We start from the raw sequence: 23,151 nt of genomic DNA, 5'->3' as shown, positions 1-23,151 counted from the left end.
ATGATGGAAAGAATGATCCTTGGCCGCCTTGAGTGGTATCTTGAACACTACAAGATTTATCCGAAGTCCATGGCTGGTTTCCGACGTGACCGCTCTTCCATCGACAATGTAGTTGATCTCGTTTCGTATGTTCAGCACGAAAAGCCCCGTAAGCGACTATCTGCAGCTTTGTTCTTAGATGTGAAAGGTGCCTACGATAACGTATTACATGAGGCCATTCTCGATGCACTTGCGGCGGTTGGCCTCGGTGGTCGAATTTTTTCGTGGATTGCAAGTTACCTGGCTGCAAGGTCATTCTTTGTGTTAACAGACGATTGCCCCACTACACGACGCTATACCTCCAGGGGCGTTCCTCAAGGCGGAGTTCTCAGCCCGACGCTATTCAACCTCGCACTTATTGGGCTTGCTGACTACTTGCCAACTACCATCAAGGTTTCAATATACGCAGACGACATCTGTGTCTGGACTTCGGCAGTCACACGTCCTCAGATACGTGCGCGGCTTCAAAGAGCAGCAACTTTGACAGCTAGCTACTTGTGTAAACAAGGTCTCAGCATATCACCAGAAAAATGCGCACTAGTGGCATTCACTCGGAAACTAATGAAACCTTATGTCATCTCAATCAACGGGCGGCCCATTCCTTATGCCAGAACTCACAGGTTTCTTGGCGTAATCATCGACAGGGACCTATGTTGGAGCCCGCACGTGGCCTACCTGAAGCAGCGCCTGACAGCAATTTCCCAGTTATTCCAGTTCTTGGCAGGAAAGACGTGGGGGATGTCAGTAGACGCAATGCTGGAACTCTACAGAGCGCTCTTTCTCGGTTTTCTTAGATATAGCCTGCCCGTGCTGAGTAATACTTGTAAGACCAATATTCGTGTTCTGCAGGCAGTACAAGCTCAAGCACTCACAGCGTGCCTTGGTTTGCCCAGATGTACGTCAATAGAGGTAACTATTGCGATTGCTCGTGACCATCCAATGCAAACTCACATTACGGTGGAAGTCCTGAGAACGCACGTCAGACATTTTTCACGTGCTCCCTGTCATCACCTTGCAACACTGCCTTCAGAGAGGCGCCAAGCATCATTTTCTAAAACTATCGTCAAGTACAACGACAAACTTCCCTCGGGCTTCACCACTGCATCTAAACCACCGATGCCCCCTTGGTGTTTTATCGACCCACAGTTCAACTCAGTGTACCAGGGATCCGGAAAAAATCTGAGCTGTCGTCACCTGTGTTGAAACAACTGTCTCTGCTTCTTTTGTACGAGAAGTATGCGGACAGTGTACATATATACACAGATGGTTCCACAAACATCCAGTGTTCGTCCGGTGCGGTGGTTGTCCCAGCAAGATCTATTACCATCAGCTTTAGGACCGAGCACTCCACGACGTCGACAGCTGCGGAACTAGCTGCTTTGCGCGCTGCACTTTGTTTGGTTAATCGGGAACAACCTCAACATTGGTCTATCTTCAGCGACTCAAAGGCAGCCCTACAATCTGTGCTATCTGCTCTGCGTCGCGGGCCATACGAACAGCTCGTATTTGAAATTTGAGGTCTTCTCCACACTTCATATGAGAAAGGGCACCACGTGACGTTTCAATGGCTGCCAAGTCACTGCGGCGTCATAGGGAACGAACAGGCCGATAATGCCGCTCGGACAGCTGATGAAAGCACACAGGAAGATACCATCCCACTTTCAAGGTCTGACGCTGCAAGCAGTCTTCGAGGCCTTGCACAGGAGATCACGCTCGCTCTATGGTGCCCACCAAGCAGCCAAATCAACCGGACTAATCGTCAACGCCACCTGTCCTCTTTGATGCATATCTGTATGCCAACTGGACTCCGCCGAAGAGAGGCCCCACTGCTTTATCGCTTGTGGCTTGGGGTGGCATTTACGAAATCCTATTCCTTTCGAATTGGAATGGCCGACAACGCTCTCTGCGATGCCTGTCGTTGCGAGGAGACGCTACACCACGTCCTGTGCGACTGTCCGGTATATAATGCTCAGAGACAGTCATTGGCGTCCGTTCTAGCACGCCTCGACAGTAGACAAATGTCTGCTCAAACAATACTTGCATGTTGTCAACAGAAGACATCACAACTGAAGGCGACGAAGGCACTGCTGAGGTTTTTGAGAGCGACGAACTTGGCCAAGCGACTGTGACAGAAATGTTGCGTACCACGCAAAAGTGACCAACTGTCACGCAAGAGTGACCGACTGATTCTATGTGTGCTGTGTCATGTGCTATCTTTCTATCTTTCTCTCTATCTCTTTCCATCTTTAAATCTCCCCCACCCTGTCATGTGTAGGGTAGCAAACTGGTTGTCCTATACTGGTTAACCTCTCTGCCTTTCCTTCTCTACTATTTCTTCTCTCTCTTTGCTTTGCCGCTTCCAGAGGCAACACCACCCCGCCGACCGGGAGAGTGGTAGATATAAAAGGCGCGTTTGTAACGCCTCTGGAGTCTGTGACCGTGGCGCAGTGGATAGCGCGCCCGGCATCTGTTGATGCGGACCGAGCGGTCGTGGGTTCGAGGCCCGTTGACGGACGGAACTTTTTTTCTTTGCCATCTGATCATGTACATTTTTTCGACATCATTTCCGTGACGGAAATACGTCACTAAAGTCTTGGTGGAGCCCGGCATAAAACACTTTCGTGTTAAAGAAGCTTTCTGCATTGAACGTCGTTTTGCACTGCCTTCAGGATCGGAGGCATCGCGGACTTTCTGTGGCTCACCTTGTTTCGCACTGCCTCCGTGATCGGCCTACCTTTGACCAAGTGACAATGTCGCGTGATGACGTCATCATGTGACATCACGTTATGTAAAGCCACCGTGACGTAATGATGACTCGTCACAAGTTTTAACGACCTGCGACGTCATGATGACGTTATCAGGTGACCATAATTTTTTTCACCACTCGCGTTGACGCCGACGCCGATTGTCGCTATTCGCGTTTCATGAGGCATCGATGAGGCTCTCGCCATAGTAATCGTAAGAAACTATATATAGAACAGAAACAAAGCGATACAGAGGCACGTCTCGACTTGCAGTGAGGCACATACGCCCAACAATGACGTCCTCACCGCCTCGTACAGAGACACAGAACCGTGCTCCAGCAGGAGATACAGTCCGCCCATACTTTACCCTCTATTGTCTACCACGGCAGTGACACAATGCCAAAAGGATCCTAGATCGCCCTGCACCGTTTGGCACCGTGCCCAGTGGATTCTTTTCTCACGTAGTCGGTAGGAGCTTCCTTCGGCCCGTGAGAACAATGGCTTCTTTTTTTTCTTCTTCTGCTTCGGTGTGCCCACTTCTCAACAGACCTTAAACGACAATTCGCCGTCTTTTTCTTGTTCTTCGGGGCAGCTCTTTTGTTTCCGAATGCGCCTATCTACTGGTGACGCTGTGTTCCAATGGAACGATGTTTATCTCTCTATCACCGTTCTATTGTACCTGACAAACCAGGACGACGCGCGGATTTGCAAGTCGCATATGAAGCACCGATGGCTCTCGCTTGCGAAAAAGGGTGCCGAGTCAGCATCCCTGCAACAGCTTCCGTGGAGACACGTTTAACTTCCTGTTATGGACAACTCCTACGAAAGAGTGAAGTTTGCGGTCTTACATACAGAACGCCGTTTTCGGATGGCCTCGGCATAGCCCCTATTCAGCGTTCGTCCGCATCGGGAAGGGTCACGTGGTAGGCGTATCCCGCGAGAACCGAAAGGGCCTCATTGGCATCAAAGTTTGAAAACTCTGATTCCCTGATTTGTTCGATGTTGCGTGTGTTCTTACGTATTGTCTTAGCGAGGCCTTTAAGGCGACAGCCTTAGATGAGTTATTAAACGCGGAACTTGACCGTCGGCGTCAGCAGCATCACCGCGAGATATGCAAAAGTCATCACGTGATGACGTCACTATACGACGTCGTCATGATGCCACAATTTTCGACGTCACCATGACATCACGTGACGTGACGTCGCATGATAGCGTCATGACACGACATCGTCACTTGGTCACAGGTGGGCCGATCATGGAGGCAGTGCAAAGCCACGTTAGGTGCGGAAACCTTCCGGAAGCAGTGGTCGAGAGGGGTAATGCATCGGAAGGAGATGGATTTTTCCTTGAAGTCGTCTTAGGTGACTGCATCAAAGACCCTGATAGTTCTTCAAATATTTCAACGAAGCCTTAATAGAAAGTGCTATACTTTGGTATTTTTGTGCAGCCGGTACACGCATTCATATAATACAGATGTATTCGCAGTCAGGAACAGTGGTTGTGTAGTCCAGCAGTGAAAGCATTTGACTTCGGATGGTGGGTACGAACCCAGCACCGCCAAGGAACTTTTATTTAGCTTTAAGGATTTATATATAATGATGACCAGTTTACGTGACAGAGGGGCGGACGTGCACTTCTCTCGTAAAGTCTACACCGAGGGGCGGGTTTAAGAGTGTTAGACGAACTTGAAGGTGCTCTACCACGGGAGAGCGCTCAACTGCCCCTTTTGAAAATCACAATGCAGTGACACGACCATCCAACACATCCACTACTGCTACTGGAGCCACGATATCATATTGATCATATTCGCAAGGCAACATGTTATCAAACACAGCCGCAGCAGTTACTCTGGCGAGCTTTGCAAATGTCTTGCTAATGACACCCGAAGATATGATCAATCAGAATCGCAGCACTCATTCCATGATCCTGATTATGCTTTACAAAAGCCTTTTAGTTTTACTTGACCCTGGCAAGATTTAAAAGGCGCTTTGCTATTTACTATTTCGTTGTAATCAGTGCATTTTAATAACTGGATCACGTCGGTCGTTGTGAATGCTAGAATTCCCGCAGTCTACCCGCGTAGTACACATATAATTTTCAAGGGCCCCTCACCAGGTCACATCAGAAATTGTAGTTAAACACTAGAAGTTGTTCCATATCGAATGAAGAACATTACATCATCGGTATTTTTTTTTCAAATTGGTTCCTTACGAGCTGAGACAAACCAGCGCGAAACCATGATGCGAGGAGGCGAGCTTGAAACTCTTGCCCCTCGTGCCGTGTAGCCTTTGCAAGCCAAATCGCTTCCCTACCCTCTTCTTCATCGGAGCCGGAGGATCACATGACGCATACGCATCAACACGTTATGCGTACACGCAAGATCACGTGCGCATAACGTGCCCGACCCAGCCCGAGCACGCGAACGGTGTTGTGTCGGCGTTCTCTGTGGTGTACTGCCTGCTTTCTGCAGGATGGATCCCTCAGTGCGCGCACATTACCGTGAGGCTGGCACGGAACATGGATCCTTACCGTGACACACTGCGTCGCGCCGCTTCAGCTGCTGTCAGGGACGATGCCGGATGGATATTTATGTATAGCCTGAAGGATAAATGAGCCTAGTGAACGCTGGAACGCGGTAGAAAATTTCACAGTTAAAATTTTTGTCTTCAAATTCGAATATTCCACATTAAATAGATGTGTCATAAAAAAACAGGATTCCGCGGAGAGGGGGGCTTGTAGCTGGGTCCTTATCTAAACTTAATTTTCAGCTTAAGTTCTCCGTCTTCTATGAAGCCGCCTTCAGCGAGCTTTCCTTTTTCTATAAAGAAGGTCGCCGAAAGACATGAAGTGCTGTCCCTGGAAGAGGGAAAGGATCCCAGATCACCAAGGTGAAAGGGAAGGGACGTTTCAGGATCCATTCGTACTGCCTCTACAGTAATATTAGTGAACGGAAAGCTAGACTTTCCGAAAGTCTTAATGCAGTTCACAACAATGAAAAAGGTCGGTTGGGTACGCCTGCTCCTAAAAAGAATTTTAGTGCAGATGTCCGTGTACAACCAAATATTTGCGACTGTGAACACTTTCTTCTCTGCGCTAAGTACACTTGCGTTTTTCAGGGTCACATCGACAGACTGAATTGAGTAAACACTGAAGCCCGGGCCACCATATGACGCAATGTTGGTAACATTCGAAACCCATAGTTCATTTTCGCGCTTATAATTCTGCTGGCGCGGAACTTCCAGAATCTTCACTGTTTCAACGAGAAACACTTCGAGCTTGAATGGGATTGACCTCTTCTGCATGTCCCATGGGATATCTTTTTCTCCAAGAGCAGCAGTGGCAAGCGGCTTCTCTGTTTCGCTAGATTCGTTATTCTGGCCGAAGAAATCGAGTGCTCTCTGCAGAGACTGCTGTTGGTCCGTCAGCTTCGAAGAGAGATTAGCCTCAGCCTGGCTCACATGTTCTTTCATCTCGCTTGCGGATAATTTTAGCGCTTGTACATATTCCTGTATTTGGGCTGTCAGACCATCTTTGAACTTACTTTCGGTGTCCCGAAGCATGCGTGCCAATAATTTCGACTGGGCCTGCACGTCTTGCTTCAATTCAGTTTGCGAGTCTCTAACTAGGCTTACCACTTCCTGCATTTCGGAGGTGTCATGCTGCCCTGACTGTTCAATGAGTTCGTTCACTTGGCTCTGAAGGGATGACAGCTGATCACTTAAGGGATCTCTGACAAGCATCTTCACTTCTTCCAAGCCAGCGTTCAGTTGTTGAGTCATCGTTGAAATGATGTTCGACTCGATGCCTTTCATTCCACGCAGGCAACTACTTTCAAACGCACTGACTGCGCGGCTGATGGCATTCAAACGCGCGGAGTCGGAGGTTCTGGAGAGTCCGTTAATTTGTGTCTGAAGCGCGGACAACTTTTCCAGTATTGCACTCTCGTAACAACTGGTGGGCGGACTATCTTACCTGTTCGGCTGAGCACTGCTTGCACAAGAAGCGTTCTGTGGGCATCCGGCAACATAGTGTGCTGCGATGTCTGTGCGCAGTATTCTTCGTTCGCAGCGTAGACACTGGACAGCGTGGAAGGCGCATTCTCTGTCGAAGTGCAGCAGTACGGCCTCGATGGTGCCTACAAATTCGCAGCCGTCAGCATAATTCCAGCAATGAGCCTGTAAGGTAAACGTAAATTGAAAAGATAAGCAGCTCCGTTTTAAAGCAGTCGCATTAATTTGGTATAACCACAACGGAGAGCCAATCGAGACGTAAACATTGTCTTAGGACTGAGAGGTAAGCGTCATGCACACAGTTCTTAAATGCGAAGTATTCGACGTTTAATCGGACCACGTGCTACCATTTAGTGTAGCCAGTGAAGTCGACATGCCTGGCTTACCCACCACGGAACAAAAGGCCTCAATTTACACAAAGAGATCGATCCACCGTGTAATATTTGACTCAAAGCGAGAGTCCGGCAAAGGCTGCTACTCGGTGACTGCATTGCATGAAATTTATTGCCACACTGCGTGGGATCTGCCGGATTTAAAAAAAATCGTTTTCAAACATGGAAAAACATGTATTTTATTGGGAACGCCTCATTTATACGTTTTATAGCAAAGCACCAGGGCAGGACACGCATGCGTGTTTCCCACTATTTTTTTAGCTTTTATAATATGCTTCCTTTACAGCAAATATTTCAGTTCTGAGCAAGAGCCGCATACTGTCGTCTCAAAAAGAGACGACAGTGTACGGGTGACCTTCATTGTCTAATGAAGGTCAACCAAATAGTCTCGTAGTCCATTCTGTCGCAAAATCACCACAGTGTCGATAATGATTCTAATATCTCGAGTTTCACCCGCAAGAACCACGATAAGAACGTGAGGGGCGCCGTAGTGGAGGGCTCCGGAATTTTCGACCATCTGGTATTCTTTAACGTGCACTGACATCGCGCAGTACACAAGCCTCTAGCATTACTTCTGCATTGAATACGACCGCCGTGGCCGGGATCGAAGCCGCGACCTTCGAATCAACGGATGAGCGCCGTAACCTGACAGTGACTAACGGTCAAAGGCTGAGAAGGGGGCGTTTCAATACAACGAGCATCTGTAAGAACACTGGCGTGAAAGTCAAATGAAAGTTAGGGAAAGGTAAAGGGGCGTTTACAAACCTAACCAAACAGTTTTCGATGGTTAGAAAGTGGCTGCTGATGCATACCACTGACCTTGAGGTTGTTCTTCGTCTTGGCAGGGAGCTTTAAGTTCTGGCACTCGTCTTCGCAGAAACGCTGGGCGTCCAGGGGACAGACGCTTCCGCCATCTTGGACGACACACCCCGCCACACACAGCTCGCACAGAGCGTGCGAACAGGGCAGCACGACCGTCGTGCTCGGAATGACGTGACACACGCAGCACGAGTAACGGCTCAACGTCAACTCGTCGTCGAACCGCGTCGGGCGCCAGTTGATGCCGCTCACCGAGTTGCACACTCGATGCAGAGCTGGACGCTCCTCGCGATTAGGCATGGTAGCGACGACTGCAGAAGTTGCACTGCTTCGGCCGTAATCTCGCTTGCAGTCGCAGACGTTCGCTGGAATCATGTGACTGCAGGTAGTGACGTCAGGATGGGGTGGCTCCGTGGCTTCCGCCCCGTGAGTGCTGGCGCGGATAATCACTATCTGCACGTAGCACCCTTGAGAAATCTAGAACGGAAAACGTCTACAGACGTCTACATGAGGCGTTTCCCTTTGCGCGTCGACGGTTTTTCGAACGCAACTGGCTCACCCGTTTTGACACACACACCGGCAGTGGAAAGCAGCAGATTTGCAATGTTATGAATTGAAAATTTCTGCAGATACTACGCATTGTGTGGATCGATTTCACGTGAGGCATTCCGCGAGCACCTGCCTGTGCTTGTGCTTTTTTTCTTTGAGCCAAGTGTTACGAAGGTGCATTCACGTCTTTGTGTATATTGAGTAGTTGTGGACAAGGTATGCGTAAACTGGTAGAAAAACTTGCGTAGGAGCTCACGTGTCAAAAAGTTGGCGGCTAGTTGCCCCCGTCGCCATCTACGTATGGTGAGGAACATTAACAGCAAGCAAAAGATAAACATAAAATGTGACATCACACCTAATTTAAACAGCTAATTTTCTTGTCTACGCTAATTTAAACACGGGCAAGGAAATTTTCATGTATGCTTTTGACGCCATAAATTGCTAGGCCTTAGGGCAGGCTTTCGAAATAAAAAAAAAGAACATCACTCGAGGACGGGCGCTTACTGCCAACAAGTATTTTATTGTGCGTGCACAAATATATAACTAAAAATTCGGCAGATCGCACGCGTCGTGGGAATTGGTTTCATGCGAAGCAGTCAGCGTGTACTTCTATGCTGTATTTTATACCTTTGAACCAAGCGTTACGAGGTAGATCGATGTGTTATTGTAAGTTTAGTAGCTGTGTGCACATAGTGGGCTTACCAGGCACGTCGACAACACTGGCGTTTAAAGGATAACTTATGGTGCGACGTAACGTCAGCCCTCACGTTAGAGTACATACGTCAGTATTATTGAAACTAAGGGCACTTTATGGTGCAATAATGTGAATATCATACGTAACTTTCGTTAATATACTCCTCGTGGGTCGAGAAATGCTTGAATATAGCTTGCTGAATCATAGGAATACAAATGTAATCTTTATTAGAGTGCTATGAAAGTGGAGCCAACACTGGAACCACAGATGTTAATCTGATATGACGCCTGCATCGTAGGATTACATATGTAGTGTTTATTGCTTTCTTGTAAAATTAGATAGCGAATACGAAAACGACAATTGACGTTGCGCCGACATTACACCTGCATAGGCTGTTTCAAAACCAGTTTATAGACCTGGCGTGGCTCTGTGGTAAAATACCCGATTGCCACCAAGAATGCTTGGGTTCGATTCCTGCTGGAATCCTAATTGCTATTCTTTCCATTCTTTAGGTCAACACTGCCGATATGGGCTTTTTTAACGCTCTCGCATTTAAATTACCAATGAATGTTCTCGCCGTTCCTGGCTAGATATACACTGTCAATCACCTGTGGCGAATACCCGTTCACCACGGCCCGTGGTAAACGGGTATGTGCCACACGTGTCTGGAGGAAAGGGTTTGACGACGTACGCGACAGGATTTTAACGTTATTCATGTCATGACCCGACATTCGTATTCGTCAAATCCTCTTACCCTCCCATGCCAACTTTGGTCTTCACCAAGTTAAGGAGGCGATCATGAGAGCACACAGACGTAGGCGGCTAGATAGATAGATAGATAGATAGATAGATACGTAGGTAAAAACGCTAAAAGTGCCAAAGGTTCGCAAAGAAAGCTTCGCATTTAATGTATAGCGGGAACACGTGAACAACGTGAGGAACAAGCACAGCAGTAATCTGGCGATCCACTGTTCCATATTTGGGTGCACACCTCTGCTTCAAGACACCAAGGTTGTACGCAAGTACAAAGGTAATCGAGCACGAGAAATTTTCAGGACTTTCACAATGATGCGCAGACTTTCGAATGATGCGCAAATCTCGATGTGTGTCACCGCCCCTTCAGTCACCTTTTCTGACAATACAGATTCCTACATCAATCGTAACCATGTACCCATCTGGTTTTATCATCACTACTATGTGAAACTGCTCCTATGTTTCTTTCTAACCCCTCTCCCCAATCCCACCCCCTTTTTATAGGCTATATATTTGTGCACGCGCAATAAAAGCTTTGTCTGCAGTCAGCGCCCGTGCTCGTGTGATGATTCCTTGTCCGTGTTTAAATTAGCGCTGAGTTTTTATAGATGGATTCGTGTCAACGAACTCGCACCCAAACGATTATAAATGACGTCACAACCGGAAGCAGTAGCGACGTGTACGTTACATGGCGCGAAATGCCATTTTAAATGCGAAGCGATTCTTAGCCAACCCAAAGCACTTTAATCGTTCCTATCTATCTATCTATCTATCTATCTATCTATCTATCTATCTATCTATCTATCTATCTATCTATCTATCTATCTATCTATCTATCTATCTATCTATCTATCTATCTATCTATCTATCTATCCTCCTACGTCTGGGTGCTCCCGTGATCGCCTCCTTAACTTGGTGTAGAACAAAATTCGTACAAGAGGGTAAGACGGGTTGACGAATATGACTGTCGGGTCACGAGATTAATAACGTGAAAATTCTGTCGCGTACGTTGTCAAACCATTTCCTCCAGACACGTGTGGCACATAGCCGTATACCAGGGGCCGCGCATGCGCCACAGGTGATTTACAGTTTATGTCTACCCAGGAACGGCGAGAACAGACATTGCTCATTTTGGTCTATACCAAACCAAGGAGGCGATCACCAGAACACCCAGACGTAGGCGGCTAGATAGATAGATAGATAGATATAGATAGATAGATAGATGGAAACGTTCAAAGTGTCAAAGGTTCGCTAAGAAATGCTTCGCATTTAATAACATAGACCCCGGCAGGAATCGAACCCAAGCATTCTGCGTGGCACTCGGGTATTCTAAAACAGAGCCACGCCAGGTCTTGAAACTACTTTGGAAAAAGAGCGTATTGGCGCGTAATGTCGGTGCCAATTGTGGTTGCAGTAATTTTGTAAAGAAGCAATAAAAATTACATATGTACTCCTATGATACAGGCGTCATGTCGGGTTACTGTCAGTTATGGTTCCTGTATTTGCTCCGCTTTTATAGCAGTCTAATAAACATTAATTTGTACTCATATGATTCAGCAAGCTATATTCAAGGGTTGCTCAACCCCGGAAGAATACGCTAACGAAAGTTACGAATGATATTCACATCATCGCAACGCAAAGTGCACTTCATTTGAATAATACTGACGCCTGTGCTCTAAAGTGAATGCCGCGATGTTACGTCACATAATAAGTTACCTTTTAAACGCCAGTATAGTCGACGCTTCTGGTAAGTCCACGATGTGCACGCAACTACTACACTTACAAAAACAGGTCGATCCACTGCGGAATGCCTGGCTCAAAGTAAAAAAGAAAAAAATCAGCACAGACGGTAGCTATACTACTGCTTCGCATGAAACCGATTCCCGGAAGGCGTGGGATCTGCCGAATTTTTTATTATTATCGTCGGACTTCTCAGTGACGAAGTTAAATACTGCTCTGGCTTTGTCAATGACTGTACGAAATGCGAAATGACCGCTCCGAAAAAAAGAATACTTTTCTCAAGATGACTTGACTGCCGGCGTCGTCAGCGACCGCCACCGATATGGAAGCCACGGAGGCCGAACGCGCTGCTTTTGTAAAAGGTAAAAAAAAAAACTGTTTTTTTTTTAATTAGAAACGAAGCATGTAATGGTCCTTAGCGTGTGATTGGGGCAAAATAATTATTTACCTGCAAGAAATGCGTGCAACGTGACCGCTGTGAAACTTCATTAATTTAGATTCGCATCTAAAGACATTTAAGGGGGGACGAGGTGATCGTTTGTAACTTTTTAGTTTTTTGGCCGAAGTTGATGAAATTTGGTACACACACTACAAATTATCTTAAAACGATAATTTCATAACGATAGCTTTAAAAGTTCTGATTTTATAAAAATTCACAAGTTCCTTGATCATGCAAAGCCTGGCACAGTGATGAAATATGCTGGGAGGCTGGAACTTCTTTGCATCTTTGCTCACATACTGTTTGTACTTAAAGACCGTTTTAAATATTTTTTTATGGCCCTAATAATTTTCTGCGGAACATTATATGCAAATGCATTTGACTCAGCTAATCGTGCCATGCAGTAATTATGAAATAAGAAAAGAATGAAAACCTAAACCAAAATTCCAACACTGTGCTGAAGTACAGCACAGTCTATGCTGCAATAAAATTGCAGGATTGCAATAAAAGAAACAGCATAAAAATCCGTCTAGCCATAGTTGTGCTATGCTTTCCACAAGCGAAGTGGCAGGCACAAAACACTCTTGAGAAAATGGACAACAAAGTTTTGGTTGCAGTTGACCCTATACTAGAGTGTACTAGAACAGGGGAGTGCCCGGAACGAGCTTCGAAAAGTGAAGCCCAAACAGGGTCAATCCGCTTGTAGCGCTGCGATCGGTAGTCTGCAATGTGTCGTCGTTTAAGAGATGCGCGCGGCTCCGCCAAAATGGTGCAGGGGTAGAATGCCCGCTTCCCACTCAAAAGGCCCGGGTTCGAATCGCAACTGCAGATGGTGGGTTTTCATTCTTAGTGTCACCTTTTGTAGCTGTATTGGTTTTCCTTTGTTTCTTAAAACTAGCTTAAGTTGCTACGTGCTGGTTCAAAAAGTAACGCAAAATGTGTAATAATATAGAAGAAATTTGAGAGCGAGCGCAGTTATTTGCAGCGCCACCGCCCGGGATTGAACAATAGCGTAAAGTATGGCCTCCGAGATTTTCGTGAAGACGAGGCTCGAAACAAGATTTCACATTTTACGTTACTACGTTACTTTTTCTAGCAATACGTAGCAACAGAAGCAAGTTTTAATAAAGAAAGTAAAAAACCAACACAGCAATACAGGGTGACACTACGAATAAAACCCCACCCTCTACAGCTGCGATTTGAACCCGGGCCTTTTGAGTGGGAAGCGGGAATTGTACCCCTGCACCACTTTCGCGGAGCCGCGCGCGACTCTTTAAACGACGACACATTGCAGACTACCGATCGCAGCGCTACAAGCGTATTGACCCTGTTTGGGCTTCACTTTCTATACATTGGTGCTGCGGCCGTTCCGAGCACTCCCCTGTTCTAGTACACTCTACCTATACTAAAGTGTGCCAGCACAGTGATAATTGGTGTGCTTACCAGGAGGCAATCCTTTGGGCCTCTACTTCTTGATTTGACCTGATTTAGGAAGTTTATCACCCTCTATCGTTTACCGCAGACGCTTTTGTGCAGCCCCCTGGAACGCAAGAACACCAGGCTGCATGTAAACATTGGGCATGTTGGACTGTACCGCTACTTTTGTGGTCGCGGAACGTGTCGTCAGGCGGCCTAAATAGTGGTGTACTAGTGTGATGAAGCTTTGCGATCACCCCTATCAACTATCAACGCCTAAAAATAAATTTTCTTGTACGATAAACCACAGCCGCGCCGCAGCGCCGACGCCTTCTCGGCAGTCCGAGGCTGACGGTGACTTCGCACCGAACTATCGCAGACGCATTTTCTGGCATTAGTAACTTTTCTAAGTGAAACGAGGACGCTCTTCCGCTAGTGGAGAAATTAGACGCCCGTGTTATGGAAACTGGACCAGGAACTCCCGTACACGAAGCTCGGGCGCGAGAGCATCAGAACAAAAAGAAAATAGCATGGAATCCCAATCAATTGTAAGTCAGCGTCGCGGTCGTACCTTCGTCTTGTGTGCCATTAAACGATGTTTTCGCCGTTTCATTTCTTTTTGCAACCGTGAACCAACTAGGCTGAGCTGGCCCAAGCGGTAACCCTAGAAATCTCCATCCGTCCAATTACTCCTGCGCTGTCGTCACACAAGCGTAAATTCTCGGCAAAATATACGGTTCCGCGTTGCGGAGTTCCTCACTGCTAGCTCTGTCCACAACCACGTTTGTGAGTCAATTCACTTTCCGACAGACCCTGCCTCGGGCGCAAGAAGCGCCGAAGCCGTATAGCAGTGAACGCAGCTGTACGCCGGAAGCAGGTTCTCCGACAGAAAGCCTTGAAAGGAAATGACGACAGAAGGAAATTACGCATTGCGCAGTCCATAAAATTTTCGCCTTTATTTAGGTGTTGTAAAATGTAACTAATGCCATCGTGTGTTATGTATACATTGTTTCCACCTGCCATTGTCCGATTACGTTGCTTCGCTATAGATTACTTTTTGTATTACATAATTAATGTACTTTTGTCATGAAAACATGTTTCTATAATATCTCTGCGCGACTTACTGCCACAATGTAACGCCAGGGCAAAGGCACCTCAAGCTGTCTTATTGCAGCTTTTACCCCTGCCACCGCCATTGCTTGATGGTTCGCAATGGAAACAAATAAGGAAAGTAAAATGAAATGAAGTGAAAGACCTGGAGGGCGTCAGTGTGTCCAACTCTCAGCCACATGACATCGAAGGCGAAGGGGTGAAGCCACCTCTGATCGATTATAGCGTCGACGCGACGTTGTTTGCCGCAAAACACTCACGAGTACATCGACCTGCTCAAGTTAGTTTTTGTGACTCCGGGTCTGCCACCTCCTTCGCAATCGTTTCCAACCGTTATCCCGTTTACCATATATGAAAAGAAACTGAGCGGTGCGAAGGCGCTACCCCCTTTTTAACAGCGAAGCCGATTAAGCCGGCCGTAAGGAAATTGCTGTGTACAAGCGGGTACAAAAAAACATCATCATCATGAACGACTATGTGCCACAGACATAGGGCAAATCCGAATACCAATCGCTTGTCCACTAAAAATGAAGAAGCCCACTGACGGGCGGCAAACACCAATTCAGTTTTCTGGACAGACGTAACCAGTGATTGAGAAAAGCTATTAAAACCATCCAGGTTAACCCAGTGATAACCACAGTAACCGCATGTTTCAGATTCGCTGAAGCATCTGTAAGGAGTGCTTCAGCGGTGCGTACAACGAGAGAACATTAGGGAACGAGAATACTAGGGAAGCCCTACGCGAACGACGACGCGCCCGTAGATCTATTGGTGATTCGAACGCTCGGTTTCACCGCGAGTTTCTGTCTCTACAGTTTGGACATCCGTGTCGTGTCTGTGACTGTCTGTGGTTTAACTAGCTCCTCTCTGCGCTAAGAAGCAACCTAGAAACAACCTAGCATCACCTACACTGCAAACGGGTTTGAGCCTTTTAGGGAGTTTCGGGCTCGACGCATAACGTGCATCTAAAAGGTACTACGCAAAACCCCCTTCAAAAGGAGGTTCAAAAGGAGGTTTTATTTACATCCTTTAAGGGAGTGATTAGACGGAACTAATGAGGTAAATTTGTGTTTTTATTGAACTCATTTTGAGGGCTTGAACGGAGCGCATTGGAAGTTTTTCTGGTTCTTTTGAGAGCTTTTAAAGCCTCCTTTTGGAGGAAAAGTTGGTGTTTTTATGTAAGCCATTTTGGGGGCTTGAACAGAGCGCATTGAGAGTTTTTCTGCTTCTTTTGGGAGCTGTTAAAGCCTCATTTTATACGAGGCCCTAGAGCGGTCGCGAAATGAAGAAAAAAAAGGTTTTAGGCAGTATATTACGTTTACCGGCCAATTTCCGCTACTATTCATCCCTAGGACATAATAGAAAATGGACATCAAAGTATTTATGCACAATCATGACATTTGCATACAAGTACGCACGACACAGGAGTCGAACTCGCGACCACACGCACTCAAAGCAAGCACTATAACCATTACACCACAGCGCCACCACTTGCAAGCTTGCTTTTTTCGTGGGCTTATATATGTACCAATGTATGTACAAAGCGGCTGCTAACCCGTCGGCACAACTTCGAACTTCTGTTCTTGTACCATCGGCGTGTGTTTGCTCTTGCGGAAGGTCAATACATAATTTGTGGGGCGTCATGCAGGCCGAGCCGATCGACGCAAACACCCTCGGCTCCGAATTCTCCGGTTCACCGTGTCGTGCCGCTAGAAAAATTATAAACGTGTGCCCTCTTCGCTCGCGCTAAATTCGTGAATACCAGCGTGACAAAGGTATCTTCAGATGAGCGAACGTATGTGCATTCCATGAGCGTATGCTGTGGAGCAATTTTCGTTATTTCTGCAGCCGCGAACTGCGCGCGTCCAGATGCGGCAGCGTGTTATGAGCGGTTCGAAGACCGCCTGCGTTCTCATATGAAAGTTACACACGCAGAGGCCCGACTTAGAAGAACATTGTAACGCGCCTACATTAAGTGCACTTAATGCGCGCGTACTGCGGCGAGCTGCACGCAGGGGCAGCAGCGCGCTCTGAGCAGCTGAACAAAAATCTGTTTCCGCAATTGGCGCTTATTCGCAATGCACCCTTTAGCGCGGACCGCCTGCGTTCGCATATGAAAATTACACACGCAGAAAATTCCAGAGTTACAAGGACATTGTAACGCGCCTACATGAAGTGCGTTGATGCGCGCGTACAGCCGCGAGCAGCGCCTTCTGAGCAGCTGAACGCTTATCTATTTCCGCAATTAGCGCTTATTCGCAATGCACGCTTTAGCACGGCATTCAGTGATTCTCTATAACACATATTCAGTATTTGTTTGCTTTCATACTCGGATACTACCTACATTTCTTACTAATTAGCTTTTATTGGTAAGCATCACGCCACCGCGTTAAAGCGAATGCCTAACGCGTGCCCCAAGGTCAAGGTCAACCTCCCCAGTTTACCAGTGACAGGTCTCCCACAAAACAAAAAGTTAATGTACTTGCACTTCTCTCTTGTGAACGTCCATGTGTACTTGGCCCTCCCTTCAGACAGATGATGCAGTACCCATTAAAAAAAAGCATTACCCTCTTCCTCAATGGAACAGCTGTTCTTGAGAAAATATGGTTCTGTTGAATGACTTCACCACAGCAGCAGAGAGGTTGGCTTGTTTGCAATTCAGAATTTCACAATCGTAACACAGAAACACGAGGACTGTAGCAAATATGCAGAAAACTGAAAAAACTATCATATGTGCACTCCCTCGTCCACCTGCACACTACGTTAAACTTTATTTATACAACAGCAACCTTCAATTATGCTACTATTGATAAAAGATCACCCAATCTACGTTAGAACACAGTGATGACTTCTGTCTTCTGTTGCCTATCTTCTACAATGTGTCATAATCTGTGAATCATCTGTTCAATGTGTTTGGTAATAAAACACAAGCAGTTACATTGAGCAGGCAATGTTTCAGCAATTTGTTTTGCAAACACAAATTCATTTCTTCAATTTGCATGCACGACAAGTAGTCATACTTCAATTCATACAAGAACCAGTGGTTGCAACATTTTATTGGAATCAAAACAGCAGCAGTTCTCGTGTCAATGTAAGGATATAGGTGTATATTTCCATCGTCGTGCACAGAACCTACTCCCAAAACTGAACACGTGGAACAACATATACAGTACAGCCTAAGCACTATACATAATTCACAGCAGTAAAGCAATACAAAAGTAGGGTGTAAAATATCATCATGATGCGCACTAACGTGTGCACTTCACCGTGCCAGTATGCAAGTATAATCCAAAAAAAAAGCTACCCAAGGAACTTGGTGTCAGCCTACACACGAAGGCAACTAATTAGTACAATAAGGCTAGCATCATTTTTGGGAAATATGAAACCGTGTAGACAGGCAGTTGTACAGTTTTTTATTGCATTAGTTTGCCCTATGGCATCAAAACATGTTGCACATGATTTTGGAGTTGAGTTTCCTACAAAAAAGCCCAAAATAGACCTGTGGTGTTGACTGTAGGTCCACTTACCAAGGTGCATAAAAGCATTTAGCAATGCCCACAAAATTACAACGTTGCCTTCATATGTTGCTGTACATATTTACTCACAGATACCTGGAAGCCATCGTAAATTTCTGGAAGTGTGCTTGGGAACTTGTCGGCATAATCACATGACTGCAATGTGCCAATACTTCTAATATGCATAACAAGTACAGCCATGCTTCTATGTTTTTATGCCAGCTAGTGCCATCTGTAACTCAAAAGTTCATCCTTAGTTTCTCACTTGATGGCTTACGCATAATTACCACATTGAAAATAATTCAAGCACCATGGCTGCAACGTCAACTTGCAATTAGGCAATCACAGGAACTAAATACAAAAATTCCTGTAAATAGTGACTGGTCGCTTTGCACACTGGATCCTAGGACTTGATATGCCATGAGGATGAATAAAAATTGACCACACATATATAGAGACTGTGAAACAGTCAGGAGTTCAGTTCATAGGTAAGGAAAACGTGAAAACGAAATCAGAACACATAGCAACAAAGGGGACGGAACGACACACTACTAACAACTGAAGTTCAACATGTGCTTGGCTTTTTTAGTCATGCGTGTTTATATCTTTCTGTGGTTTTGATTACACTTCAGTTACTAGTAGCGTACTGTCCTGTCTGCCCCCTTCATTCCTGTATGGATGTGTGATTGTTTAGTTTTGTAATTTTTTCGTACTGTGTGTTTACATCTTTCTGTGGTTTCGATTAAACTTCAGTTGCTAGTAGCGCGTCATCCTGTCCCCTTCATTTCTGTGCTGTGATTTTTTTTGCACCCCCCTCTTTAACTATGAATATACACCAACTCGCCCAACTGCCCCTGTTAAGACTTATGTTTGCTGAATAACACTGGGTCCACTCAGTGTCTTTTTAAACAATGCGAAATTTTCAAATGCACACGATATCAGAAAGGTTGCACGCAGTATTGCGCATAACACTCTGCATCAATAACAGTGTTGGCCTAAATGTGGTAAGATGTACGAGCTGTTCGACATAGTGTAAAGTGAGGAACATCAGGGTGTTCCCACAATCATGGGTGTCGGCAGGGGTTTGCACAAAGGGCACCTGCCGCCATCAAGACACACCAGCACTTGACCCCACCCAAGCTACACCAATGCTCTCCTGCTCACCAGGCCGACACGTTACGCCGCCTTGCACCCCAAGACAAAATCCTGCCGACACTCATGGCCACTATACACTTGACTTGAACACAGACTGGTGGGCAAGCAACACTTGCTGCTTTGCCAGAAGTGTATTCCTGAAAATTACACAAAAAAGAAGTCCACTAAGATTTCTGTATACATAAAAATGAATGTCTTACCGAAGATTCGCACTTGACTATCGTTATTGCAGACATTTTGTCAAAACACGAAATAAATACAAAATTGAGATGCTGCTAAGTACTTCCTTGTGAGCGTTTCACTTCGTGTGCACAGGGCGAAAAACAAACGGATGTAAAAAAATGCGAAACACTACCAGAAGTGTACTCTTGTCATGTTTACCATTATGTGGGTAGTTTTTGATGTCAGTAAAGTTATCACTATAAGTACACTTTAAAAGGGTTGTGAATGTTAGCAAGGTCTTGATTAACCGCACCTACTCTGTTTAGGAGTGAAGATTGGGCAACTTGGCACTGAACCATGGCAAAAATAAACAGCGCACTTCCAGTGAGGATAAACTAAGGCCTGGGCACAATAACAGCGCTTTCACCTTGTCAAATTGTGTCAACACTCATGATACTATGTATTGACCTTGAAAACTATGGCAACATAATGCAAAACAGCAAATTAACGAGAGGGAATAAACAAGATGATTCAACAATCTGGTTCGACAGACTCAACAGCTGACTTATATCAATGCGATTAAATTAGCCTTGCACATCTCATAATGGCTAAGAATATGCACATGTAACCTTGGCAAATTCCACTGTTGATACGTGACCAATGAAGTTGCATTCCTTCCATGCCGTTGAATGGCCGTTCCTTCTTTTCTGTTTTCACTGTTTTCTGATTTTGATTGTTTTCACTAGCATAAATGTTCACCCTTTTTGATTTTGTCAGTTTGCAGATGACGTAGGTGTTTGCCTTTGAATGTGCACGTTCTTCTGCTTTCTCTTTCCTGCTTCTTTTTGTATGCGTATATGTTTTGCCTTTGAACGTGCACACGTTTCTGCTGCTCTGTCTCTCTTTTTGCTCTACTGGGCCTTGTGCACTTCTCAAGCTACCATTGTCGCTTTTCACTTGAGGCCCATTTCCTGTATTTTGCTGGAATAAACATTTATCCATTCATTCAATACCATAAAACGCATGTGCTTAACAATACACACTGCACTTAGCAGATGTCTGTCACATGATATGGCCGTCATTGTATAGCTTAACATGATTTATTCGTTCTAGCTAAATGAATGCAAGCTAATGATGTTAATGTACCTTGATATGCTATTTCACTGTTCCTTGATGCATATGTATGAAGGTACAGTGCTTATGTACCTTAATATGCTATTTCAGGAGACGGGCAGAGTGCGCAGTGCAAAATTGTTGCCGAAAAGTCTTTTCACTTCCTGACAATCTGTGCTTCGGTGGGTTCTCACAGTTGCATGGCGGGAGAAAGATGTCCAGGGTAGTTGACTGCATCCAAGGTAGATGCTGCAAAATGAGAGCGCACGGTCTTGTCACATGTCAATGTGCGCAAATTGACACGATGATGAAGGATTAAAACAAACAAATGAAGTTGGAGAAAAGAATAAATCTAAAACAAAGTTGTCCTTTATGCACATTCCATCATGTGACAATGTCATAACCGTGCCTTTTGCTCTAATGTATATTCCCTGAAAGCATCATGCCTCATTCATGCTTTATCGCAGGCAAGAAAATTATATCGTGCAAACAAATTTATCAGGGCGCACTCCTGGGTCGATTGACTGGTCGTATGAAGCATGAGTGATATTCACAGAAGTTCCAAAACATGCATCACACATCATTGCTATCTGAGTTTAACGACTTAAATGCGAAGCATTTGTCAAACACTTCTTCGACTTTGAACGGATCTATCTACAATAATCTAGCCGCCTACGACTCATAGCTCGTGTGGGTGTTTCGTTAATGGGATGTATGCCAAAATTCGTGTGGCATGACACGACTGCATGAAGAACATGAATGATGGGTCTTAACTTGAAAATCATGATGTGCATTTCATTAACGACATGATTTACACGTCAATCTCTTGGTTCTCTTGCGACTGTTTCGTTAACTTGATATTTACCAAAATAGGTATGGCGTTACAAGAGTGTATGATGCACATAAACGACAGTTTCTAACGTGCAAATCATGACACGCTTGTCATGTATGGCGTTATTTTGACAACATGGTCTCGGGGGCGCTAGTGGCCGTTTCGCCTGCTTCATATACACCAAAATTGGTATTGTGCAGTGTGACTGTACGTCCAACGTAAATGACAGCTGGCAACATGAAAATAATGACATGCATGTCATGTACACACGCCACGCTCATGGTGCGCTCGCGGCCGGTTCGCTAGCTTGACATACACCTAAATTGATATAGCGTGACGTGATTGTGCGACGAACATAAATGACATATAGTAACATGAAAATAACGACATGTATGTCATTTACGGCATGGAGCCTGGTGCACTCGCGTCCGGTTCTCTAACTTGATATCATACCAAGATTGGGATAGCGTGACGTGACTCTATGACGTACATAAATGACAGCTGGTAACATGGAAACAATGAATGAGATGCGTGTAATGTACGGCATGGGTTACATGCCACGCTCATGGTGCGGGCATTTCGCAAGCTTGACATGCCGATTTTCTTTTCTTTCTTTTTTTTTTTGCTTTTCATTGCACTTTTCAAGCCACGCAATGTGCAGAAGGTCATCTACAGGTGCATAAGCGACGATAAGGGCTCGCAAAGAGAGAGAACATCAGTATTACTTACCATTTTGTTCCTGAATGTGCCGAGCACGCAGGGTGCCAATCATCTGCTTGGTAATGCACAGCGGCACGCTCGCTTGAGTCGACAGGCCGTCGCGATTATCGCACTCGCAGCACAGCATGTCGCACTGTCGTCAAACCACGCATATCACATCCAGCGGCGAGAACACAGTGAGGCTGCAGGCACAAAACGCGCACACACGACCGACACAGCTGATCACTTGAGAAGTGGTGTTGACAAGGCCTAACCGGCCTTGCCTAGCTACGACCACGGCCGCTTTTTTATCGAGCGGCCGTGCTACGACGATCGCGCCGCCGCGGGAACGACTCCCTCCTCACGTTTCTTTCTTTTTTTCTGTTTTAACACGAAAGTGTTTTATGCCGGGGTCCACCAAGTACATCCGTCACGGATATGACGTTGATAAAATGGACGCCAACGGGTGAGAAAGAAAAAAACCAAGAAAAAGATACCCTCCTGGGAATCGAACCCACGACGTTGCGGCCGCAACGGAAAGCGCCCGACGCCCTACAGACTAAGCTAACTTCAGAGATGCTAGACACGGCGCGAACGCGCCTTATATCTTTCACACATTCTCTTTCGCGGCGGGCGGAGCGGGGCGGTGCCGCCGTCTGTGAGATGTGAAAAGAAGTAATGCTTCACGATCGACACTTACTAGCGCTTACTCCGAGATTGCATGCGATATCGGAGGTCATGGTTAAGCGTCTCGATACCAGCGAGGGATACAGGCCGCGCTGGCGTCGCCGAGGCACCCTTGACGCAGTTACGTTCTTTGCTTTTCGCTTCGTGTTAGCGTACGTCGGCTCATCGGAGTAGTGCAGCTTCCACCTCCACCCACGGGATTTCTCCGCCGTCGACTGCTTCAATTGCGAGAGCACCGACTAACAAAACTGCTGCAATATGCGTTGCAGAAAGGACGCGATTT

The 23,151-nt window shown here is 45.9% G+C and overlaps 1 protein-coding gene across 1 annotated transcript; it reads right to left on the bottom strand.

The window, feature by feature from the left end:
• Nucleotides 1–6,751: 6,751 nt before the first annotated feature.
• Nucleotides 6,752–8,304, bottom strand: LOC119407304 (TNF receptor-associated factor 6-like). The gene is made up of 2 exons (XM_037674212.2): nucleotides 8,005–8,304; nucleotides 6,752–6,958 (listed from the first exon to the last, which is right to left on the bottom strand). The coding sequence occupies exons 1-2, from the start codon at nucleotides 8,302–8,304 to the stop codon at nucleotides 6,752–6,754; spliced, it is 507 nt and encodes a 168-aa protein (XP_037530140.2).
• Nucleotides 8,305–23,151: the final 14,847 nt, after the last annotated feature.

Source organism: Rhipicephalus sanguineus, chromosome 10 (genome assembly GCF_013339695.2).
Source record: "Rhipicephalus sanguineus isolate Rsan-2018 chromosome 10, BIME_Rsan_1.4, whole genome shotgun sequence".
Classification (NCBI taxonomy): domain Eukaryota; kingdom Metazoa; phylum Arthropoda; class Arachnida; order Ixodida; family Ixodidae; genus Rhipicephalus; species Rhipicephalus sanguineus.
This window is presented reverse-complemented; position numbering and strand designations above follow the sequence as displayed.